Source organism: Triticum urartu, chromosome 4A (assembly GCF_056163025.1).
Source record: "Triticum urartu cultivar PI428250 chromosome 4A, HENAU_Tu73, whole genome shotgun sequence".
In the NCBI taxonomy this organism is placed as follows: Eukaryota; Viridiplantae; Streptophyta; class Magnoliopsida; order Poales; family Poaceae; genus Triticum; species Triticum urartu.
In genome coordinates, this window is record NC_141876.1 from 409,300,470 (window position 1) to 409,326,516 (window position 26,047).

Sequence of the window (26,047 nt, forward strand, 5' to 3'; positions counted from 1 at the left end):
TTTACAAAAAGGTCAGTGCTGTGAAAGTTTCACGGGCAATTTATTCCGTGAATTGATTTCATCCCAAGGTCAAAATTGTCAAATTTGCCCCTCCATGTACCCATTGGCCCGCCACCCCATGGTGTTGTTTGATTGTTATTTTTCTATATACTAAGGGCAACATGGTTATTTAATAACCTCTAAAAGGGAGTAGGAACATTTTAGTTTGGAAACAAACAGGAAAGGACTTTTTAAAGATTAGGGACTTTTTAGTTGCGATTAGAAAAAATACGTAGACTAGAGAATCAAACACCACCTGAGCGCGCAACTAAAAATATAAATCAATCAGCCGGATAATGCTCTCGAAGTCTGGTCCCAGTTGACCTGTTCACCGCGATAAGCTCGACGCAAGACCAACGACTTGCCTAGCTTCGCAAGCAACGCAACCGATACCTCCGCGCCCGTCCACACGATTGCGATCCGACGGGGCCGCCGCCTCCGCGGCCGCCTGCTCTCGACAGCGACGTCGACTCGTCGATGCGGGGGCGGAGACCTAGAAATGCCGCCCTCTGGCCCCGCTTCCTCCCCAAATCCGGCATTGGCGAGCTTCCGCAATCCCCGAAAAGGTCTCAGCTCGATCGATTTTCTTGCGCACCCTCTATTTTTGTGGTTAGCTTTACTGCGCGAATGTTGCGATGCTTTCGACCGTTTAGAGCTTAGGCTTTGGTTGGCCAATGGTTCGTTTATGTTTAGGATGGGGATCAGCAGATGGTTCACTTGCTTGGTTGCCAACTTGCTTGACTTATACAGCACTACAATTTTACTGTGAAATGTTTGCTCTAAGCAGTCTATGTGTATGTGGCACGCTTTTGTTGCTATTTTGCGGAAATGCCCCCTTACTCTGTTTTTTTTAAGAAAAGGAGGATGACCCCCGGCCTCTGCATCTGGGAGATGCATACGGCCACTTTATTGATTATTCTCGAGGACCTTACAAAGTGTTACAACAATAAGCCTGAATCCACCATCTAGGCAACATATGCCGCTACTCCTATCCATATGATGAAGGGGTGCTAGCTGGGCCACTACCCAGACCACTCACCTAATCCTAACATCGAAAGCCGGAATCCCCAGCCTAGCCACATACCGGGTCTGGGGCATAAACCGGTCTGACGCACTCACAAGTGTCGTCTTCATCATCTTCCACTGGTCCATCTCCAAGCAGATTGAGGTGCCAACCTTGGCAGGCTCCTCCGCCATCAACGCCACCATGACGCCAAATGACGACCACCACCTACGCTAGAACATCTCCAAGCAAACAAGAAAACAAGGAAAGCCCAAAAGATACAAGGGGGCACTCTGAACTTACAACACATCGGAGAGCTAGTTACAAGAGGTAGGGCACTACTAGCATAAACCGATGACCGCAACCCTCAGGCGCCAAAGACACAGGAGGAATGCCGCTGGGACAAACACCAAGCCGGCCACACCATCACGCGCCAAGAACGTCTAAAGGCTGCAGGAAAGCCGCCGAGCAACAACAGAGAGGCGGACAGCGGGACAGCGAGAGGCACTGCACCTGCTGCCGGCCAAAAACCCCACCTTCAGCAGCCCTACGCCCGAAACCACACTCCCCAGACAACGCCTCCATGGAGGGAACGACACACACGGCGCCGCCGCTGCCCAATCCTGCCGGATTTTGGGTTTTCACCCGGGAGAGGGAACGGAGGTGGGGAGAAGGAGACCACGACATCGCCTCCAAGAAAGAAACGTCGCCCAAGGCCGACGTCGATGCCGGGCCGAACCAGTCGGCCAGGGGTTTCCCCCGGTCCCGATCTGCAACACCAGCCCCAAACTCCACCGGATCCAGCGACCAGCCGCGGGAAACCAAGCGCAGAGGGGGAGGGAGCGAATTGGGGACGGCAAACCTCCAGATCTGGCGAGGAAGAGGAGGCCTCCACGCTGTAGCCACCGGCCGCCGACGCCCCACCGCCCCCGCAGTCGAGGACGCCGGCCAGAGCCCTCCGCGAGCGCCGTTCAGGGAAAGAACGGTGACGCCACGCCGGCAGGGGCCGCCGCCCCTGGGATCCAGATCCTCCGCTGCAGGAGCGACGAGGGCCTCGCCGCCACCGTCACTGGCGGCCGCGCGGGCTTGCCCGGCGACCACCTCAGGTGGCGACGAGGAGGGAGAGGAGGGGTGGGGGAGGCGGCGCTCGGGAACCCTAGCCGCCGCCCGAGTCGCCCGGTCAGGCGACGCGGGGGCCGAGAGACCTCTGTTTCTTTGTCCCTTTTAAGCCGGTTCCTGCATGCATTACTTACTTCAAGCCTTGTTGTATGCTCTGCAAGTCTGACAGCTTCTCATGTCGGCCGAACAATAGTACACTATAGTGCCAAGTGAAATATTTGATGACTATTCCCCAATTCATAGGTTATTGTCACAGTTTTCGTTTTGGTACACTATGCCTTGTATATTTGTAGCAATTTGTTTTCATAAAGTTCCCTAAAAAAAGTTGGTTTCGGAAAGAGTGTTCAGGATGGCCTCTAGCGCAACTTAATTCGGGCCAAAACATTTCAATTGATTCCTTAAAAGTAAATGTTTCAATTACGAGGATTTTTTTCCTCAGGACATATACAGTAATTAATTCAGTATACATTATGTGTATTGCTTTGATGGATGGCAAGAGAATTGTTGCTTGTCCGCGATGAAGTGCAGCCCTGCAAAGTAAACTGCAAAATACAATACCCCTGTCGCAATCTGTTGGTGCTAACTTGTATTCTGGTCTTCTCTTGGCTTCACTTCTACTCCTACATTACTGCCCTGACTTAGTTAATGTTTCATATTCTTGCTTCTTCCCTGTCCATTGTAACTTTGATGCTCTATGTTTCTGGGGTTGCAGTATATGTATTTGCGCAGAACGATCAATCAGTTACTGCTTTGGTTTCAGTTGTGACAGGTCGCAATGGCCGTCCCAAGAAGGTCTTTGGATGGCAGGTTGTTCTGGGTGCTGGGTCTTGTTTGTGCCATGTATCAGATATTTTTTGTTCGGTCAGCAGCGGGTCAAACAGCACAGTTGAGTGTGAATGCTTCACCTCAGAATACTCAGATGATTCCTGAGAATATGTTTGGCATCTTTTTCGAGGTCAGGTTCATTTTTAACTGTTGATTCATACATTGATTTTGAGTAGTTATATGAGCCACATGTACTAGTAAATTCGTTCTCATACCCTATCAACACCATGCTTTGACAACGTTGGACTATTTACTTGGCCAACTCAACAAACTCTGTGTTAGATGGCTACGTATAGCCAACTGCAGCCCGCATAACATATTTGTATGATTGCGTGTAGAATTCACGAGCTGTAGAATTGCAACAAATATTCAGGATTTCAACTAGTGATTACCCATGACTGTTTTCTGCAACTGAGGGACAATTTATTTGTGGTGAGACTAGCCAGCAAACCTGTTGGCTGCTTATTCCTCTAAAAGAATTCATGCAGCCGAACCTTGTAATATAGTGTTAGAGGTTATTTAGTTTTTGTACTTGGTTGAGGATTGTTGCTTATTATTGGTTTTACTTGTAGGAGATTAACCATGCCGGGGCTGGTGGGTTGTGGGCCGAACTTGTAAATAATAGAGGTAATGTGATCTGATATCTGAGGTGTCAAAGATATACATGCACTTTGGTTTGTCTGATTGAAGTGAGTGCTCGTCATTTTGGCACTTCTTGGCGTATTACCTGGCATAGTTCAAAATTTTCACTTATAATTAGTTTCCAGGGAAATTACTGCAGGGTCATAATGCTCTTTGCTCGAATTAACTGCTACTGATCTCTTTTGTAACTGTAAATTGTTTAATGAGAAGCTACTGACTAATTGTTTGTCTCATTCTGTTAATTACAGCTCTGTTACAACATTAGGTATTAGCGGCGACTAATCATTTATACATAATTCTTGTATGTGGTGAAGAGTTGTTTAGAGGACATGCAATTAGAAGTAGATAATGAGCTAAACATTCTGTCCTACATTTTCATTTATTACCTGGCATAGTTCAAAATTTTCACTTATAATTAGTTTCCAGGGAAATTACTGCAGGGTCATAATGCTCTTTGCTCGAATTAACTGCTACTGATCTCTTTTGTAACTGTAAATTGTTTAATGAGAAGCTACTGACTAATTGTTTGTCTCATTCTGTTAATTACAGCTCTGTTACAACATTAGGTATTAGCGGCGACTAATCATTTATACATAATTCTTGTATGTGGTGAAGAGTTGTTTAGAGGACATGCAATTAGAAGTAGATAATGAGCTAAACATTCTGTCCTACATTTGTGTGGTTCCCTTATGTTGGTTCTGTTTTATGTGCAAATCTCTAACAATTTAAGTTGCAGGTTTTGAAGCTGGTGGTCCTAATACTCCTTCAAACATTGACCCATGGTTGATAATTGGAGATGAATTGAACATTATTGTTGCAACCGACCGCTCATCCTGTTTTGCAACTAATCCAATCGCACTTCGGATGGAAGTACTTTGTGAATCTAGTGGAAATGATGTCTGCCCACCAGGAGGTGTCGGTATTTATAATCCTGGCTTCTGGGGCATGGTATGACTTTTACTTATCTAACCCAAATTCAGGATTCTGAATCTCATGTGACTTGAGCTTTTCTCATTTTCCATATACCTATTTAATACTGTAGAAGGAATTGTGTGCATCGATATTCTCATTGATCGTGCACTAGGCACATATATAGGTACAAGGGGTGCGACCGATGTCTTCTCTCCCAAGATACACGTAAATACAGAGGGAGAGAGACACTGCAGGTGCGGCATACAAAACCCAGACCTACATACGTACATACATGTTCAACACCACCCCCCCCCCCCCGGCAGTCGAAGCGTCGCCGGTGACGCAAAGATTGGACCGAAAGCCCTCGAAAGTCGAGGTAGGTAGTCCCTTCGTCATAACATCGGCGAACTGCTGATTGGTGGGCACATGCAAAACTCGAACACGACCAAGTGCGACATGCTCCTGAACGAAGTGGATGTCGAGCTCAATATGCTTCGTCTGGCGGTGATGACGGTGTTGAACAGGGTTGGTAGCGAGGTAGACCGCGGAGACGTTGTCGCAGTAGACAAGCGTGGCCTTGGGAACCTCACATAGCAACTCCTGAAGGAGTTGTCGTAGCTAGGAGCACTCCGCGGCGGCGTTGGCCACAGCCTTGTACTCGGCCTCGGCGCTCGATCGTGAGACAGTGGGTTGTCGTTTAAACGACCACAAAATCAAAGAGGGCCCGAGGTATACACAGAAGCCGGAAGTGGAGCGCCGAGTGTCGGGACACCCAACCCAGTCGGCGTCGGAGTAGGCGACAAGGCTGGTGTCGGGGGATGCCGTCAGGGTGAGACCCATGGCCGTAGTGCCACGTATGTACCGGAGGATACGTTTCACCAGAGCCCAATGGGTGTCACGAGGGGCATGCATGTGAAGGCACACCTGCTGAACAACATACTGGATATCCGGCCGCGTCAGTGTGAGGTACTGAAGAGCACCGACGATGGAGCGGTAGAAGGGAGCGTCGGACGCCGGAGAGCCCTCGACGGTGGACACCTTAGCCTTCGTATCGACAGGCGTGGAAGCATGCTTGCAATTAAGCATGCCGGCTCGCTCTAGAAGCTCGTAGGCGTACTTCTGCTGATGCAGAAAGAAGCCAGTGGCACGGCGAACGGCCTCGATGCCGAGGAAGTAATGGAGAGCCCCCAAGTCCTTGAGGGCGAACTCGGTGCCAAGGCGAGCGGTGATCTGCTGATGTAGCGCTGGCGAGGACGCAGTCAGGATGATATCGTCGACGTACAGGAGAAGGTACGCAGTAGCGGCGCCCTGGTGATAAACGAACAGGGAGGCATCGGACCGTGTGGACCGGAACCCCTGCTGCTGAAGGAAGGCCGTGATCCGCTGGTACCAGGCCCAAGGTGCCTGCTTCAACCCATAAAGAGAGCGGGAGAGCAAGCACACCTGGTCCGGATGGGTGGCGTCGACGAAACCGGTGGGCTGCTGACAGAACACCTGCTCGTCGAGGTGACCATGCAAGAAGGCATTGGACACGACGAGCTGGTGAACTGGCTAGGCGCGAGAGACAGCCAGCTGGAGCACAGCGTGAATCGTGCCCGGTTTTACAACCGGGGCGAAGGTGTCGGTGAAGTCCATGCCGGCGCGCTGTCGAAAACCACGCACCACCCATCGCGCCTTGTAGCGCCCGAGGGAACCGCCGGGGCGAGTCTTGTGGCGGAAAACCCACTTGCCAGTGATAACATTGGCACGGGGAGGCCGCGGGACAAGCTGCCACGTACGGTTGCGCTGCAGAGCGTCGAACTCCTCACGCATCGCAGCAAGCCAGTTCGGATCCCGAAGGGTTGCGCGAGCAGAGGTAGGCAGCGGGGACGGGGCCGAGGTAGACGCGGCGCATGCGTACTCGTCGGAGGTGTAGCACGTGCTAGGACGAAACGTCCAAGTCCGAGCCCGAGTGACCACACCGGTGAGGGGTGCAGCCACCGCCGGCAAAGACCGGCGATGAGGAGGTCGAGCCGGTCTCTGTGGACGTCGAGGGGTCTGCGGCATCGCCTCGCGGGGCCGAGCCGGAGATGGGGGCGCCAGAGGCCGCGGCGGCGGGGGCGCCTGAGGAGGCGGCCACACTCGAGACGCCGCGGGAGGGGGCGGCCGGACCTGAGGGCGCAGGGAGCGCTAGCGGGACCGGGGCTGGGGCGCTGCTCGGCGAAGGGGGTGGCCCACTGTAGGTGGTGGCAGGGGCGAGCCGAGCCGCGGGAGGCGCCGAAGTCTGCGCGGGGAGGGACGGTACCTGCTGAAAAGGGAACACCAGCTCATCAAAGTACACGTGCCGCGATGTATAAACGCGGTGGGACACTGGATCATAGCACCGGCAACCTTTGGTGTTGGGAGGGTAACCGAGGAAGATGCAAGGAACCGACTGGGGAGCGAGTTTGTGAGGAGTGGTGGACGCGGTGCTAGGATAACACAGACACCCGAAGATGCGGAGACCATCATAAGATGGAGCCGCACCGAAGAGGAGCTGGTGAGGAGCGTAGTTCTAGCGAGTGCGGCACGGGCGGATGTTAAGGAGGAGACTGGCGGTGGCGAGAGCATCCGGCCAGGACCGAGGAGGCACGTTGGAATGGAAGAGCAACGTGCGGACGCAGTCATTAAGAGTGCGAATGACACGCTCGGCGCGGCCATTTTGCTGGGACGTGTAGGGACAAGTGAGACGAAAGATGGTGTCGTGAGAAGCGAGGAGGTTACGGACGGCTACGTTGTCAAACTCTTTTCCGTTGTCAGTTTGTAGGGCAAGGATAGGACGAACGAACTGTGTGGTGACATAGGAATAAAAGGCGGTGAGTGTGACGAGAGCGCCGGACTTGCGACGAAGAGGAAAAGTCCACACGTAATGTGAAAAATCATCCAATATCACCAAATAGTATAGATAGCCCGTGTTGCTTGCAACCGGGGACGTCCAAACATCACTATGCAATAACTGAAACAGAAAAGTGGAAATGTTGGTAGACTTGCTAAAGGGAAGTCGAAAGTGCTTGCCGAGACGGCATGCCTCACAAGTGTGGTTGTCAACCTTATTACATGAGAATGAAAAACTTTGAAGAATCTGATGTAAAACTGTGGAGCTGGGATGACCGAGACGAGTGTGCCAAAGGTCGACACTAGCGGCGAGGGCGGCTGGACGGGTGGCGGTGGTGGCGGAGGGATGCACCGGGTAGAGCTCGTCGGGGCTATCACATCGGTGGAGTACCATCCGTGTACGGGCGTCCTTCATAGAAAAGCCAACATCATCAAATTCGACAGTAATATGATTCTCACGAGCAAGGCGACAAACAGATACAAGGTTTGTAACTAAGTCAGGAGAGACAAGAACATTTGACATGTTAATCGGAGTGGAAGTAGAGGGAAATGACATATGACCAACATGTGTAATGGGTAAGGAGGAACCGTTACCAACGGTGATGCGAGTGGGAGTATGAACGGGAGTAGAAGACGTGAGGTTACCGGGATGAGATGTCATATGAGCAGTGGTGCCCGAGTCCATGTACCAGTCACCGCTGCCACCATAGTTGCTAGGTGACGGAGCCGAGTGCAGGGCGGTGAGGAGGGCGGGATCCCACGGTGGCGGCACCTGGGGCAGGTAGAACCCGCCATAAGGTGGCGCTGGGGCGGCGCCATAATCGCCCGAGACCGACGATGCAGGGAGGGCCGAGTAGGGGGCGTCGCCGGGCGGGGCGAGGTACGCTTGGTGGCTCGCCGGGCGGGGCCCAAGGATGCCCGGGGCGGGAGGCCGGGGGACCAGCATCGAGTACGCGTGGACGGCACCCATCCATGGGTTGGTGTCGTAGGTCCACGGAGGGGTGGCCTGCTGCTGACGAGGAGCCCCACGTGCGCCGGCTGCTGCTGCTTGCGCCCACCCCCGCGGCGGTTGCCGCGTCGCCCGCCACCCTGCGGCTGCTGCTGGGGAGCGGCGGGGGCGCGGGCGGTAGGGGGTAGAAGCCCGGGGGCGCAGGGGGCGGCGCGGGCGGGGCGGGTGGCGGCGGGGCGCTGCGAGAGGTGCCGGCGGCGAGGGCGTGGTGCTGCACACGCTTCTTCACCCCCTTCATCCGGCGCTCCTCCAACCACAAGTACGCCACAAACTTGGGGAAGGAGGGCTTCGGTATCAAGGTGAGGTTGGAGGCGGCGTTGCCGAAGTCCTCGTTGAGGCCGGCAGTGAGGGTGTTGAGGAGGAGGTCGTCATCGACCTTGGCGCCGATGTCACAGAGTTCATCCGCCAACGTCTTCAGGCGGCGGCAGTAGTCATCGATGGACTGTTTATCCTGATGACAGTAAAAGAATTCCTGCTGCAGAAAAACGCAGCGCTGAAGCTTGTTGTCGGTGAAGAGGCCGTTGAGCTTGACCCACACGGCGCCGGCGTCATCACCATCGCTCACGACCGTGTGAAACAGGTCCTTGGAGATGGTGGTGAAGAACCACCGGACGAGCGTAGCGTCGATCGCGGTCCACTCGGAGTCGCCTATCATGGCGTGAGAGTCGACGGTGCCGTCAACATGATCCACGAGATTGTTCTCGCGGAAGAGGAGCGAAAAATACGTCTTCCACGCGAAGTACGTGGAGTCGGTGGCATCGAGGACTACGGGGACGCATTCATGGATGTTGATGTCGCGGATGTTGGTGGGGTCTGGCCCGGCGAAGGGGTTGGAGTAGGTGGAGGCGTTGGAGGACATGGCGGCGACACGGTGAGGGGGAGGAGGGGCGGCGGCTAGGGTTGGGGAGGGGTTGGGGAGTGGTGGCGGCGGCTGGGAGAGGGGCGGCGCGGCTGCAGGGAGAGGGAGCAGTGGCGCGGGGAGGAGTTAGCGGCGGCGGCGTGGGGCGGCGGCAGCTAGGGTTGGGCGGAAGCGATTAGGAGAATCGTGACGGTATCTGATACCATGTAGAAGGGATTGTGTGCATCGATATTCTCATTGATCGTGCACTAGGCACATATATAGGTGCAAGGGGTGCGGCCGGTGTCTTGTCTCCCAAGATACACATAAAATACAGAGGGAGAGAGACACTGCAGGTGCAGCATACAAAACCCAGACCTACATACGTACATACATGTTCAACAAATACCAAGAGACAAGATATTAAGATCCATTAAACCTAGATCTTTTGCAGTCACTACTCATTAGTGACACACTGACTCACTGCTCACTGCTCACTGCATTAGAGTTGATACAGTATCTGTTATTTTCTTCTTCCTTTTAGGCTTTTATATGTGAACAATATAAGTTTGTTTCGAGTATAACAATAAGAATTGCTTTCGCTACCATGGTTGTAGAATATTGAGGAAGCGAAGGTTTATAAAGTCAGCATGTACATCAGGTCATCAGACTCCATGGATCTAACAGTTTCCTTGACAAGTTCAGATGGTCTTCAGAATCTAGCTGCTTATACCATCACGTAAGCAATACTGTGGTTTAATTTACCTACAGTTCAGCATTTATTATTACAACTATGGCTCTCTCCGTGTAATGGATGTTTGTTCTAATTCTTTCTTCCGTAGGGCTGATAAGGAAGATTTTAAAGAGTGGGCGAAGGTTGAGTTTGATCTGCAATCAAGTGAAAGAAATTCTAACTCAAGGCTTCAGCTTACAACCAGAACAAGTGGCATTGTTTGGTTTGATCAAGTATCACTTATGCCATCTGATACTTACATGGTAATTTATTTTCCAATTATTATCTGGATATCGTCCTTTTCCTTTTGTATCATAACAGATGGCATGTTTCGACTGCAAAGTTCCCTTGCATCCACAAGAATTGAGACACAACATAGCAGTAAATATATATTCGATTATGCAACAACTATCTACGTTTCAATTATGATTTCAGATATCCATTTTTTTTACAACTCAATGAACTTAAGTTATTTGTCCATGGATAGCTTTGATGCTGTAAATACGAAATTCTGTTGTGCAATTTACAACTATTTATGTTTCAGTTATCATGTCATAAATAAATCTAAACATTTAATAACCTGCGACCAGAGTTCTCACTAAACTTAGTTTGCGTACATGTATACGTATTGTTCAGCAAGCAGTTCTAGTAGTTCACATTCAAATGTTTCTTAATACAGGTGCATTGGTCATAATTAAAATTGCACGGTGTACTTTTATGATACTTTTACCCCTGGAAATATCCACAAGATATCAAGTTATCTATTTGTGTATCTTTTGTAGCATTATCAATTTGTTCTTAATTTGCACATGACATATAATTTAAGAAGAAAAATGAATATTATCTAGAGTTTCCATCGTTGATTACAATGTATCTTTCGATCATTTTCCTTTTCAGGGGCATGGTTATCGTAAAGATCTTGCGTCTATGCTGGCAAATCTAAAGCCTAAATTTTTGAAATTCCCAGGTTTGTCACTGTTCTTTTCATCTTTCATCTGTGATTCATATCAAAAGGTGAAGATATTATGCCTTGTAGTTAATATCTGGTAGAAGTTCCACGATTTTTTGCACTACAAGATTGACAATGTACTGTGAATATTGTACAATTTCTATGTCTAAAAGTCAGCTTACGTGTTCAAGTATTCAATGACATATGTTAATTGTTCTTTTTTCTCAACCATGTATTTCTGCACTTAAGAGTACAATATTAGACTGGGTAGACTCGTGGTAACGAACTAAACTAGTACTGTATTAGATACATATTCTTCTCTCTATCACTATATGTGCTATGACTGAACGAAGATACCTTGCAAAATTATAAGCAACTGATACTATCAGTTGCCACTGGATTATCTTGTTTACACAAAACTTCTTCACACACAGTTTATGGGTTTGGCATAACAAACTGCATGAACATGATTTACTACGCGGATAAAAGTTCACTCTAGAAAGACTTTTTTGTTTTCTTGCTTCAAATGCTCTGGCAGCATACCAAACAGGCTATTGGCGCTTAGGTGTTTTTGAGGTTTCAAATAATCATTTGATGTTTTCCCTCAGTATATGTAGCTGTGGTTGGTAGATTTTGTAACATAAACTGTATAAAGAAGTTGTGTGTCGAACAACATGATTCAGTGGCAAGTAGTAATAGTCAGTATAGTAAGCTCTGATAAAAAGATTTTGTAACATAAGGTTAAAACTAAGAAAATAGGTTAAAGCTCAGTTATGATTAAACATTGATTTCTGGAGATTGATAGTATGCTGATTACATGTTTTAGGTGGAAACTATGTCATGGGAAACTACCTGTTAAATGCATTTCGCTGGAGTGAAACCGTTGGACCCTGGGAGGAGAGACCTGGTCATTTTAATGATGTTTGGGGCTACTGGACTGATGATGGACTTGGATTCTTTGAGTTCCTTCAAGTGAGTAAAAAAACCTACTGCTTGACTTTGATCTGGAAATCATTAGACAATTGCAAACAGTCTAAAGCTGAGATTTGTTATTTTATTACTGTAGTTAGCAGAAGACCTTGGTGCTTGCCCAGTTTGGGTGGTCAATGATGGTAATTACTATGTCTAGGAAGTAAAAATGATTGTTTGCTAATCTGGTGATGTGATCAATTCTTTTCATTGTGGCAGGGGCTAGCCGAAATGAACAAGTGCCATCTGCCACAATAGCTGCTTTTGTAAAGGTATGTTCTTGAATATTGTTATACATTTGTTCACGTGCCATGGTCTATATCTATTCCTCCCTTAGTAGGTTTTCTTATTTTCTGAGCATTAGTCTAACAAAGTAAAAATTGCGATTGCCTGTTTACTCTCTTTACTGAATTTATTCCCCAATAATAAGGAAAGGATTACACGATAAATGAACCATCCATTTATTTTAAAAGCCATCTCAGTAAAGAACCAAGTAGAATAGAAAATTAAATACAGACATAATCTTGTAACTAGGATTCAGAAATGGCATCCCTAGGGTGAATAGTCAGAAGGGAATCTGCTAAATATAATCATATATGTGTGCTTACGCAATGTTTTTTTTGGAAACAAGTGCATATGGCTAATTACTATATTTGGATGCATAATTGAACAATCACTTGGTCCATATTCTATCTGTTACTACAAATCTCGAATGTCTAGGCAACAGTCTGGCGTGAATATCTGGGAAATAACTAAATATATATCAAAGGTCCACATGAAATACATATTTCTTACATGCCTAGCTGAAGGGTGCCATGCATAATGATCCTAATTAGGATTGCGATAGTAGGTGATCTTTCTTAACAATACTTGTTTCCATTTGTAAGAAATTGTTGTTATTTGAATTTCTTTGCTTTTGCAGGATGTTGTTGACGGTATTGAGTTTGCGAGGGGAGACCCTGGGACTTCATGGGGTTCAGTTCGTGCAGCAATGGGACACCCAGAGCCCTTTCAGCTTAATTATATTTCTATGGGAAATCAGGAATGCTCAATGCACTACTATAAAGGTTAATTTATATATCTCTTGGTTTCTTCACATTTTCTCCATGGATGGCCATACAGGAAAGCAACCTTTATCGAAGCTGCTTTTTTTAAAAAATCTCTGAGTTTTCTCTTGTCTGTATTTGTAGAGAATTACCGCAAGTTCTATTCTGCAATAAAAGCATCCTACCCAGATATCAAAATCATATCCAGCTGTGATAGATCTACCATTTCACCGGTCGAACCTGCTGATCTGTATGATGTTCATGTAAAGACTGTTGCTTGGTCTTCACTTAGATAAAGTATATATATTCAGCTTTAAATGTTGGCAATGTTTGACATCCGCTCTGTGGCAGGTCTATACCTCATCTGGTGATATGTTTTCCAAATCTAGCATGTTTGACAGCACACCCCGAGGCGGACCGAAGGTACGAGCTGTGCTTCTATTAATATCAATTCTCATCCTTACAACTAACCGGTACCCTGTGTAAATTTTAGGCAATTGTTAGTGAATATGCTGTGACTGGAAATGATGCTGGCCGAGGAACACTAGTAGCTGCTTTAGCTGAAGCTGCATTTCTTATTGGATTAGAAAGAAACAGGTTCTTGTATTCTACTTCTGGTTTGGCATCATGGCGATGACAGCAGTCATTTTGAACTTGCGTGTTTTACCAACTTTTTGTACGCAGCGACGCTGTTGAAATGGCAAGTTGTGCTCCACTCTTCGTAAATGACAATGATCGCAGGTAAATGATTCAACTCTCTGAATCAATAAATCAGTCAGTGTACTTCTGACAACGTGCCACAGTTTGTCTACGTGAAGTTAAGCTAAAATTTTGGATAATCCATTGACTTGAATTCTGTAGAGAGATGGAACGATCCCTAGAGAGAGAAATACACTTGTACATCATTACAATTTTTCTACTGATGCCTTTGCCATCCATGGAAATACGTTTGTGCTTAATAATAGGTGGAGTCCAGATGCCATAGTCTTCAACTCATGGCAGCACTATGGATGTCCAAACTACTGGATGTTACACTTCTTCAAGGAGTCAAGTGGTGCAGCACTTCATCCATCTACCATTCAAGTATCGAACTATAATCAACTGGTCGCATCGGCTATCACTTGGCAGAATTCTAAAGATGGCAATACTTACCTAAAAATAAAGGTGCATTTATTCCCTTGTCCCGGAATTAAACTGAGCTGATGAAAATCGAAATAACCAAATCCGTTTATGTCAGGTTCTCAATTTCGGCAACAAGGCTGTAGATCTTAGTATCTCCATAACTGGGCTGGAGAATGAGATTCAGACATTTGGATCCATAAAGACGGTACTTACATCTGGTTCTCTACGGGATGAGAACTCCTTCCAGCAACCAGACAAGGTATGCTACATTGACTAGTTGTCAGTAACCGCAAACTGAATTCGGCACGAGAATTTTCCGTCTTGGATTTGTAGCCTGTAAATTGCAATGCTTATAGTGTTTTGTCTTGAACTTTTGTTTGGAATGCAACAGGTGGTGCCGGTGGAAAGTCCGATAAGCAATGCGAGGGAGGAGATGAGTCTTGTACTGGATCCGTACTCCCTCACCTCGTTTGATCTCCTCTTGGACCCGAGCAATAGCACGATGATGCATTCAGTCCCGGAGTCAAGCTTGCATTCAAGTATGTGAATACAGAAAGGAATGTGATAGACGAGAGAGCCGTCTCCCAATGCAAAACATGAATTTGGATTAAACATAAACTTAATATGGCCGTGTGTGGATGTATGCATAAAGACACAGGTGAAAGGGCAAGTGACTATGATTATAGATATGGTTCAGACTCTAAAGCTTATGAACATATCCTCCGTCGTAGTCTAGGTGGTTAGGATACTCGGCTCTCACCCGAGAGACCCGGGTTCAAGTCCCGGCGACGGAATTTTTCTCAGAGGCTTTCATACCGTTTTTGGCGAAGAAGATTTGCTATACTCCCTCCGTTTTAAATTTAACCAACGAGAGAAACTGCGGCGGGAGAAAAAATTATATAACCGAAAACTTCTTTTGAATATGAATTCACTGATATAATTTTTGCTCCCGTCGCAATCGGTTTTCGTAGTTAAATTTACGATCAATCGGTCTTCGTAGTTAAATTTACGGTCAAAGTTGAAGCACGGAGATAGAGGAAGCACTACATTATGCTACATTTTTCTCGAGGCTTTCATATCGTTTTTGGCTAAAAAGATTTGCTATACTCCCTCCGTTTTAAAATATAGTGCGCCCGCGCTTTCCGGGGTCCAATTTTGACATAAATTTAACCAACGAGAGAAATTGCGGCGGGAGAAAAAATTATATAACCAAAAACTTCTTTTGAATATGAATTTACTGATATAATTTTTGCTCCCGTCGCAATAGATTTTCGTAGTTAAATTTACGATTAATCGGTCTTCATAGTTAAATTTACGATCAAAGTTGAAACACAGAGATAGAGGAAGCACTACATTATGCTACATTGTGGAATGGAGGGAGTATTTCTGAAAGGAACCGCGTCCTTGAAACGAGAGTATTGACAAACATGTTGAAAATATTCTCCGATGCTCCCGCTGTGAGCAATCATTGACGCGCACCACGACGGCACTCGTGCTCGTGGCTATCCTAATAAGGGAATCTATTCTTAACCCGCTCCCAAATTTAAAATTCCAAATTTCTCGCTCGCCTCATTCATAATCCCGGCAGGAGGAGAATCTCTCGCGGCCACGAAAGCACCGGAGGCAGCCACCGCCTCTGCCCCGCTCCCCCCGACGCCCGCCCATGGCTCCGGCTCCGGCTCCGGCGTCCAGCGGCCGCATCCGGCCGTGGCTGGTGGTTGGCGACCTGGTCCTGGCGGTGCTGTGGGTGTGCGCGGGCGCGCTGGTGAAGCTGGCCGTGTACAACGTGCTCGGACTTGGGGGCCGCCCGGAGGGGGAAGCCGCCAAGGTCTCGCTCTCTGTCGTCTACATGTTCCTCTTCGCCTGGCTTGAATCCGCCACCGGCGGCGCCTCCTACAACCCGCTCACCGCCATCTCCGGCGCCCTGGCCTCCCGCGGTGGCATCGCCCTCTACCTCTTCACCGTCTTCGTACGGGTCCCTGCGCAGGTGATTAGTCGCTCTGTCCCGTCCTTTTATCTATATATATATTAATATACTTGAGACTTGAGACTTGAGACTTGAGAGGAACATTTACCTATTCTTTTCAAGAGAAGAGCCATCACAATCTCACCAGTACCTATTTGAGGGCCATATGATCTTATAATATACTAGTATCTCATAACCAATCCATGAGGTATTTTCGTTGCGACTCTATGCTACCATCAACACACATTTGTTCGATATATTGGACAGCTTTGTTACAACGGGCAGGCAGCTATAGCAAGTGGTGTCAAAATGCCAGAATCTGAACATGACACCAGTATTTGACCACATTATGGATGCCCTAAGCTAATACGTAGTACTATAATTTTTTGCTTTTATGCTATGGGCACACGTGGATACATATAATGTTAAAGAACAGAAAGGCTTTGTAGGTAATTGTGTGGGCATGTGGCATAATGCAGTACTATTACACTGTGGTCACTTTTGTCACATCAGATGTGATATAGATTGATAGCGTAACATAACATCTGTGTTGGCATTGGCAAGTAGATGATTTTCTAGAGATTGGACAAGAGACAGCATATATCATGTGTTACGAAACTTTCTGTTTTTGTTCAAATGATGAAATCGGATGGGAGGGGAGAGATGAACCATCAGATCTATTTAATTCATGTTGAACAATAGATGTTTCATACTCTCTCTGTTGCAAGAAAGATGTTCCATACTTTTTTTTTTGATCCGCAAACCGTAGAACAATAGTTCTAGGTATATTTTTCATATATTATCAATAGTATGTTACAAGGGGAAAGGAAAAAATAGAAAGGCCTGAGAGGCCAAAACAGAGTTAGGGGCTAGCCAATGCCTGCTCTTGGGGAAAAAACATGATTTACAAGTTGCTATCTCCCCTGTCCCCTCCCCCGTGCGGCGGCGCCGCCCCCCACCGGGGAGCCCCCGTCCTCCTCCTACAGCCTCGCCCCACCTCCGCTCCTCTCCGCCGCCGTTGCCCGGGGCATCACAGGGCAAAGCCCTTGTGGCGCGGCGGCGGCGGTTTTCTCCTCGGATCGTGATCTGGTTGGAAGGCGGCGCTCCTTTCCGGCCCGATCGGCGGCGGTGGCATAGATCGGCGGCGACATGGAAGTGGTGCGGCGGCGGCGGGGGAGGACGGCACCAGCAACGGCGGATCTGGCCTTGACTCAGTCGGGCTAATTCGTTGTGCTACCGATCTCAATCGCCGTCAGCGGTGCACTGCTCCTGGACCTGATCTGCATCACGAGGATGTCTGGGGCGCCGACCCTAGGCTTGTTGGTGGTGGCCTTCTTCTTCATCGGAGTTGGTTGGCCGGCTGGCTGTGCTCGCATGGTCATGGCGGCGGTGGTCGCAGTGACCGGCGGCTTGGCCGGTCGGCGGCGGCGGAACTTGGCCGGTGGCAGCGGAAATGTTCTGTCTGGATCCCGGGGCGGCGGCCCTGGAGGGTGGTGGCCGGTGAAGCTAGGGCTTCTCGCGGCGGCATGGCGTGGTGCAGTCCCTGTCCAAGGCGGATCTGTGACGGCGATCTGCTATGGATTGGTTCGGATCAGAGATGGTGACGAGCGCGCGGGATCCTTCTCGGCGGCTCTCGCGGCTTGGCGAGGCGGGGTGGGAGCCCTCTTCCTAGGCTCCAGTGGTGGCACACTCAAGCAGTGGCCGTTGCGCCAGGGATCCCACGGTGGCACTGTTGCTGCGGTTGGTCGCCAGATCTAGGCGGCTGGATCTGGGGCTTTGAAGGCGGTCGAGACGGTGCACAGGTTGTTTGGGTGGATTTCTTGGAACGGATCCGGGTAAAAACCTGGTCTTCGATCGATGGCCGGGGCCAGTGATGACGATGCCCTTATCATCGTTTCCTTCATGAAGGCATCATCGAGGTGAAGCTCCCAACTCCACTCAATACCTCCGGAGGAAACCCTAGATCAGCTGATCGGATGTTGGCGGCAATCATGTGTCGTAACCCCCTTGGGGGTGGCATTCTTGGAGGTGCACTCGGCTTCGCGGGACCAGCGGACGGCTTCTCTGGTGGAGCGGTGCTTCATCCATACATTGATGACGACGGATCTTGACGGCGTGTCACGGTGCAGATTCGGAGTTCGATGTGGGAGGATGGACTCGCGCAGGAGGACGACGCTGTCTGGCGTCATGGTGGTGTCGATGGCAGAGAGACCTGGCACGGTAGATGCAACAGTACAACTCTGAAGATGGAGTCGTGGCAGGTGGTTGCGGCGGCCTCATACCCGGCATGCGTCCTGGTTGAGGAGTGCGCCGGACTGGTAGGTGCTCCATACCAGGCAGGCGTCCTGGTTGGGACCTCAGGTCTTAGATGTTTAGGTTTGATTGCGATGTCTGTTTGGTATTAGGCCCAGGCTATCAGCGCTCCTTCATCAATTGGATAGGTGTAGCGACAGTTGTTGCTGAGACGGTGGCTTTAGTCTTGCTGTTGTATGACTTTATAAGGTCTTGTGAGAATAATTAATAAAGTGGCCGCATGCATCGCCCAGATGCAGAGGCCGGGGGTCATCCTCCTTTTCTAAAAAAAACAAGTTGCTATCTATCCACTGGTGAAAGGCATAAACATGCTTCTCTTTTATTTTGAATTGCAACAACTTGAGGTCTTGCTTGAGGTAATATCTCCAGGCCTGAAGATATTTTTGGAGATGTTTCATACTTTTGGAGGGGAAAGATACTTCTTTCCTTCTTTGAAGTTTTTTCTCTTTGGCTGATCTGCCTGTTTCTTGTAGCCATGTTGATTTATGGATCTGCACGTCTGTCTAACGTTTGACGTTGTTTGGTTATCAGGTGATTGGGGCGGTTATTGGAGTGATGCTCATGCGATTCACATTCCCTAAAGTAGGTAAAGGAGCTGCGTTAAGCATCGGTGTTCATCATGGGGCTTTAACTGAAGGACTGGCAACCTTAATGGTTGTTATGGTGTCATTGACACTTAAAAAGAAAGAGCAAGGGTTCTTTGTGAAGACATGGATTGCCAGCATTTGGAAAATGACGATTCATATCCTTAGCTCAGATATGACTGGAGGAATTATGAACCCTGCATCTGTAAGTGTTATCTACACCTAATGTCATGAGACTGCTGTAGAAATCAACCTCTTGAACTTGAACTACAACACATGTGCATAACTTCGATACAAATCTAATACAAATCATCAAAGTAGTATGCATACAGATGTATGGCAGCACTAATTACGTTCTGGTTGCCAGTGCATTCCTTAATATTCTGTTCCTTTGCAGTATGTTATGATCAGTTGACATGTGAAATGTTCACATCATCCACTTCTCAACTACTTTCCAAGTGTACCATGGTGATATCAAACTCTGGACATAAAATCAAACAGTTTTTAAGTTGCCTAAACGGCTTTACATGCATGCATTTTCTTGTCGTCTCAAAGATGTTGCATTGATGCTATCGAATACTTCAAAAGGTCATGGTATATCACACCAACTAACAGTTTGACAGATGTTCACTGCTAGCAAGTAGCTATCAAACTTAGTGATAAACCATGAACGTGTTTTTATTCACAGTAGAGTAACACCTGACATGCATTTCTAGCTTGCTACATCTAATTCTTGAGATTGAACTTCAGTTATCTAATGATTCACCTGTGTTATACTCTTCAGGCTTTTGCTTGGGCCTATGCTCGTGGAGATCACACATCATTTGACCACCTATTGGTATATTGGCTTGCACCTCTCCAAGCAACCCTTGTAGCAGTATGGGTGGTTACCTTCTTAACTAAACCCAAGAAGACCAAGGAGCAAGAAGCGGATAAAAACAAGAACAAGAAGGAATAGACTTCAGGAAGTGAGGCCAGCTCGCTTGGTTGGGGAGTGGATGTACATACAGTACCATGTGGGTTGAAGTCCTCATGGACATGAATTTAGGTTCTATTTGGCTTTCCTTCAAGTGTTCCTTCAAAGAAACTAGAAGGAATACTGTTATTGTGGGAGTGGTGTCCACCATTTTTTCTGGAGCAAGAACTCCAGATAATATTATCACTAATTATTCCGAAATGTTTGTCTGTCAGCATGCCCTAATGTATACTTCTTGATATGTGCTAAAATGTTCCAGGCAGATTTTGGAAACAGTAGGCAGGAGATGATACAGCTCAAGTGCGATCAAGACTGTTGAACTCGTCACCTGTCTCGCACTGACTGACAATTGACATTTTGTGATCCTGCAATTATCAGTGTGTCCCTCAAGTCCCATTCTCCATAGAGACTGGGAATGCAGTGTGGTCTAGGTTTTCCAGTTTCCAGAAAAGAATATCATTGCCAATATACGCAGACAAGTTAATATACAAGTTGTGAATAAACATGAATAATAAAACATTCAGCACATATGATGGAGCTAACAGCCTAACAATGACTGCTAGTTTCCTTTAAATTACATACATCGGTTGGTTATCAGCAGAAATTGCTAGTTTCTCTAAATTAAAACTGATGGATGTTAGTATAGAAAATCTGGTTGGGCCAGTGATGATGTTGACAAACAACACTGACTACCTTTTGTATTATTGTCACTGCAGTTCAGCCATGCTGCTATCAGACAATTACTAACCTGAAAGTTCGACCATCTTCTCCTTTTTCAGGCTAATAATTATTAAGTGCCCACACACATATCCAATTCTGGAAGATTCGTTCTAGTTATTTGCATGCTTTATCCCGTATATTATATAGAGTACTTACTAATTTATGCAGTAGTACTTCTATTCTATACCATCCAGTTGGTTCATTCGGGTTGAATAATCCATATCCATATGTATTTGTACAACGGTTTTGCTATATACGTATACTGCTCGACTAAAAATATTGTAGACGTATGATTTTCTTCATACAGGGTTCAGAAAGAAAGAAGTAGCTCCTTTGTGTATTTGTACTTGGAACTTGGAGCTGCAGTTTAACGTCCTTCTCTAAATGAGGCGGGCTGCAAGGGAAGGTGCAATGGGCCCCTTTTTTGTGGTCCAGGTCCATGTGCCATGTTTTCTGTCTGTCCACAAGGAGGGCATGCGGCCCCTCAAAGGTGTTTAACGTCCTTCTCTGGTGGCCCAATGCAGACCCACTAGGCCCGTGCTATTAATTTGGTCTCTCATTGCTTTTCATTTATACCTCTTCTTTTCTGGTGTGAGATTACTATCAAGCAAGCGGTTCCAATAATAATACAACAAATAGAAACATAACTTGTACACAAATAGAAAAATCACCATGATCATTATCATTTTACAAACAAAAAAGGGCATGATTTGTTATCTTGCACATGCATCTACTTGCTATTGCCGCTGCATTTTTATCATCGACGCTATTGAGTCTCCGGATCGTGGATCGGATCTGTTTAGGCTGACGAATATGCTTTGCATGCGATCGGGACGTGTTGCTTGAAAGCTGGGGATGGTGAGGATGCAATTGTAAGATGTAGTAGAACTCATTTTGATCGAGATTTGTAGCATCATTCAAGTAAATACAGATTGAGATCGTCCTCAAATGATTCCTCGCAAGGGGGGGAAAGGAATCCTCAAATGATCGAGGAAGAAATGGAACGTTGGATTGTGTTAAAAATGCTCGCACACGTTTGCCCGATCACTGAAACCTCCAATTCACGGCTCGTATATCATGGTCCTGACCGGAAATAAAAGCTGGAGTACGATGTTCTTTTCTAGAGAGAGAAGGCTGCGCAGCACGCTAGTGCGCGTCAGTTGTCAGGACGTCCAGTCCAGTCCATGAATGTCCCGGGCTGGCAATCACAAGACATACTCCTACTGTACTCCTTGGTGATAATCTATTTTAAGGTAAAATGGTGTGACAAGTCTGTGATGAGCCGGGAATCTCGACTTCTTCCGGCCCTCCATGTTGCATGTGCAACTAACTGCAGATGGGCCCTCCATGTTGTTCGTCTGATGATGCAAAATCAAACGGCTGACTGTATGTATACGCTACACCCCAAAGCTTAAAACGGTGCTGCTCGCAGGCATTCGGAGACTTGTCCATCGCCCAGCTACTCGACAAGGACGCAAGTCGATCGTATTCGTAGGGTATGCTCTGCCTATGTGAAAGCGGACAAAACTCAAATGGGAATTCTACTCCGGCTCTTCATGTACGGACCCTCGGTCCATGGTAGTAGTGGCACAGCGACAGACAGCTCACCCGAGATGGCGTCTCCGTCGGCCGTGTCGCGGTGCGTCGGCCACAGCACGCAAAGTTTTCACCGCAGCCGCGCGCAATGAAGTGCGTTTACCCTAAATTATGCCATGGAGTCTCCAGATGGTGGTTCAGTTCTATGTGTGAGATTTCAGCATTATTTTCAGTGAACTTACTAGCAAGTTTGTGCAGTATATTGCATCCTTGGCACAAGTGAAGTGAACACATGCATGCACTGACCAATGTCGAACCAGCTCCATGTGTGATGGGGAGCCACTCATCCAGAGTACGGCGTGGAGTTAATCGCCAAACAAGTTGTCTGCTCCTGATTTGTCATGGGGAGCCAATAATCTAGATGCGCGGAGTGAAGCCAAGGACTTGATGAAGTGGAGTGGCCCAAATTTAGGCTAAAAATGAATCAAAACGGACAATAAAATGGATATCGTGACTTTGGTCCGCCCGGACAGAAACAAACAGATGTGGGCGGACGGAATGCGTCGGATCCTTGGGTTACAATGCTCGCGCATGTTTACCTGATCACTGAAGCGGTACCTACGTCACGCAAATCAGTGGAAAATAGAGCTATGTACTGTACAAAAGAGAGAGAAAAGGCTGACAATCTGATCTACTACCTTCGTTTCATTTATAAGTCCTACGCGTATACCTAGATTGTCAATTTTATCACCTTAATATAAACTATATAATACAAAAATTATACGATTTGAAAATAGAGCATCTGAAGTTTATATTGGTATATTTTTTGTGATATATGACTTGTATTAAGTTGATTAAATTAACGACCTAAAAACATGCGCACACCCTGTAAACTGAAAGAGAGGTAGTAGTAATAGTGGAGCGGCCGAATGCACACTCTCCATGGACTCCAGTCCAGCCACGCACACAACCGAACACGAGCCCCTACCTGGTTGGCCGCGTCGGGATAGCTATAGAGATAAGCACAACGGGCCTCGATAAGGCACCGGATGTGAATGCGAAGCGACAGGGCCCTCCACGACGCCGGATCCGTACGGATATCTGTGGCCGGTAGGTAGGAGTATGATAGACGAGCGGGCGGGCGGGCGGGACCGAGATCCATCCATCGGGGCGCGGGCGGCGCCGGGGCCAGGTCCAGGTCCTTTTCAATGCTGGCTCGTGTGGTGACCCTTTGTCCGTTCCGCGCAGCTGCCAGGAAGCTTCGTCCATCCCCGTCGCCCCTCCCCGCGACGTCCCCTTGGCTTGGTTGTTGCCCGGTTTACGTTTGCTGCGCTGCGTGGCCACCCAGCGGGCCGCACTGGACTGCCAGCTAATTAAAAGGGGCAGCGGTACGCGAAAGCAATCGCCATCCACCCGGTATCTTCCGTCGTCGGCCGTCGTGTGTGTTCTACCTGTGGCCGCGGGCGCTATCTCATCTTTGCTACTTAGAGCATCTTCAGCCGTTGGCCTTCTAGGAAGCGTCTAAAATCGTCGTTTGGGGATGAGTCGGCGCAAAAAAAATGGGTTTGGGCGAGTTGGTCCCCAGTAGCTGACCCCAAGGCCGCCCCAGGCGCGGTTAAATAAAAAAAGTTTAGTAAATTTCGGCACAGTTCGACGAAGTTCGGCTAAACACGACAAATTTCGATCAACTTGGACATATATTTAAACAAAGTTCGCCGATTTTCATTACATAGCAAATATATAATAAACTAATTAAAAAAAACTTGCCGAACATCTAGTAGTCGCCGTCGTCATCGTCATCCTCGTCGTCGGCCTTCTCCTCCTTGACGCGGGCCCCCTGCTGGACCCGGCGTCGCCATGGCGGACTGGTGGCGGCGGCGGCGCGTCGTCGTTGTCGTCGATGACTCCTCCTCCTCCTTCGTCGCGGCCCCGGCGGCGCTCCGCGAAGCGCTACAGGGCGGCGCACTGACGCTCCATCGCCATCTTGAGGGAGTCCTGGCGTGCCCATTCAAAGGCCGTGTCGTCGTCGCGCTCGACCTCGCCGTGCTCCGTCTTCACAGCGGCGAGCCCCCGCTCTGCCTTCATCGGCGCGAGCCCCGGCTCCGTCTTTGGCTTGATGAAGCGCGGAGGAGGAGCCGATGAGGAGGCGCGTCGGCCGCCCTCGTTGATGACGATGCCGGCGCTGCGAGTGCGCCGGCCGAGCGGCGACTCCGCCGCGGGCTCGGCCTTGACGCCGAGCAGCGCTGGAGTGCCGGAGGAGTGCGAGGAAGAGCGCGAGGAGGAGGAGAAAGAGGAGGAGCCGAACCTCCTTGGCGCCCATGGCCCGTCGCGTCGGTGGTGCGCCTGGGCGGCCGCCCTCGTCGGGGGGTACACCAACGGCGGGTCGTTGCCGCCCTCGAGGTGCGTCAGCACGCCCTCGAATGTGCGACCGGGGACGCCCCACCACAGGCGGCGCCCCTCGCTGTTCTTCATGCCGCCGACCACCGTGCGCCGTTGGTGGACGCCAGCCGCCGCTGCTGACAGTGCTCGAAGTACGCCGCCCAAGCCGCATGGTTGTCGACGGCGTACTGGGGGAGGGAGAGTTGGGTGGCGGTGAGGGAGGCGCGCACGACGTCGACCTCCTCGGCGAAGTACCCGGGTTTGGCCACGGCGTCGGGCAACGGGGGAATGAGCACTCCCCCGTTGCTGAGCTTCCAGCCCGTCGGCCCGGCGCGCATGTCCGGGGGCGCCGGGATGTTCGTCTGGAACAGGAGCCAAGACTCCTGTTCGCGGAGCGAGCGGCGGCCGAAGCCGTTGGCCGCCGCCTCATCTCCAAGGAAAACGTTCGGCCATCGGGAGAGGGGAGGGAGAGCGAGGGCTCGACGGCGGCGCTTGGGAGAGGGGGGCTCGGCGGCGGCTCTCGGGAGAGGTAGAGCTCGGCGGCTAGGGCGGCTAGGGCTAGGGCTGGTGTGGCCAGAGACGAGGGAAGCCGCCGGCTTTATATAGCCGTGACGCGCCCGTGTGTACCCGTGCGAGGGAGGGGAGGCGTCGGCGCCGTACCGTGACGCGCCGCCCATGAGGAATCAATGGTATAAGGCTGACCGGCGGTAGCCTTGTCATTGATTCCCCGCGGGAAACCGAGGCGTGGGGAGAAGACGACGCGCGGTGTCGCTGACGCAGTGGGCTCGCGGTTCTTTCATGCCAAAACCGCTCACCCCGACGTCTCCGAACGCCTCCAGCGCGTCGGGTTCGGTCTGGGTCCACCGGCGCTAATTTTGGCCTAGGCCGACGAAAATTCGTCTTCTGAAAACGTGACTGAGTCGATATTTTTACGACGACACGAAAAAATCATCTGAGGAGGCTTTTCTGAAGACGCGGCTGAAGATAGAGTGCCAATGCTGTCGCGCGTCGTGACAACAACGGCCGCGAGTTAAGATGGACGGCAAGCTCGTTCCGAATTTGTGTCTGGTAGTAGTTCCTCACGCGCCCGTCACGCGGGATTTTCTTTTTCGAGATTATTATATGGCCAAACACGCACCTCACGTCTCTCCACGCTCCACGGCTAGACAAGCCCGCGCCGTGCATTTGCATTTGCAGTTTGTTACGCCTGATCACCTCCACGCATCCATCTGTGGCCACAATTAGCATGGATTTCACTCCTCCACGCATTCCTAGGTTTCATGCAGCTGCCAGGAAGCTTCCTTCTTCGTAGTGCAGTACACAACCTCGACCCGGCAGGGGGCACACGCAAGTGACACGGCAATTTTATCTCCTGGCCCCTCGCCAGTCCAACAAGCCCATCAAATTTATGGTTCGAATTCAACACATTCCTGTCCACCATCAGCAACCACAACAGCCACCTGTAAAAAGTTGAACTTGCCTGCTCCGACAAGGCGACAACCTAGCATAGCAGA

The 26,047-nt window shown here is 49.1% G+C and overlaps 1 protein-coding gene and 1 non-coding gene across 4 annotated transcripts; both read left to right on the plus strand.

Moving 5' to 3' along the window:
* Positions 1-445: 445 nt before the first annotated feature.
* Positions 446-20,173, plus strand: LOC125551857 (alpha-L-arabinofuranosidase 1). 3 transcript variants are annotated; one of them, XM_087518499.1, is made up of 20 exons: positions 448-605; positions 2,922-3,116; positions 3,559-3,613; positions 4,365-4,576; positions 9,858-9,979; positions 10,083-10,236; positions 10,871-10,940; positions 11,749-11,894; positions 11,989-12,034; positions 12,111-12,163; positions 12,814-12,958; positions 13,082-13,200; positions 13,289-13,360; positions 13,431-13,534; positions 13,622-13,678; positions 13,903-14,101; positions 14,175-14,318; positions 15,831-16,046; positions 18,870-19,127; positions 19,707-20,173. In XM_087518499.1, the coding sequence occupies exons 2-20, from the start codon at positions 2,937-2,939 to the stop codon at positions 19,878-19,880; spliced, it is 2,526 nt and encodes an 841-aa protein (XP_087374625.1). In that variant the 5' UTR covers positions 448-605; positions 2,922-2,936; the 3' UTR covers positions 19,881-20,173. The 3 variants fall into 3 exon arrangements, with proteins under 3 accessions (XP_048571185.1, XP_087374625.1, XP_048571186.1); XM_048715228.2 differs by lacking the exons at positions 15,831-16,046; positions 18,870-19,127; positions 19,707-20,173 and adding an exon at positions 14,451-14,764 and having other exon boundaries at positions 446-605; XM_048715229.2 differs by lacking the exons at positions 15,831-16,046; positions 18,870-19,127; positions 19,707-20,173 and adding an exon at positions 14,451-14,764 and having other exon boundaries at positions 452-605; positions 2,931-3,116.
* On the plus strand, positions 14,781-14,853 carry TRNAE-CUC (transfer RNA glutamic acid (anticodon CUC)). The gene has a single exon. It is a non-coding gene; the product is annotated as a tRNA-Glu (tRNA).
* Positions 20,174-26,047: the final 5,874 nt, after the last annotated feature.

Bases quoted from the DNA above. Each gene is read 5' to 3' on its own strand.
- LOC125551857 (XM_087518499.1), top strand. From the start codon at position 2,937: ATGGCCGTCCCAAGAAGGTCTTTGGATGGCAGGTTGTTCTGGGTGCTG. The intron at 13,535-13,621 runs GTTCTTGTATTC...TTTTGTACGCAG, and splicing joins ATTGGATTAGAAAGAAACAG to CGACGCTGTTGAAATGGCAA. The intron at 16,047-18,869 runs GTGATTAGTCGC...TTTGGTTATCAG, and splicing joins TCGTACGGGTCCCTGCGCAG to GTGATTGGGGCGGTTATTGG.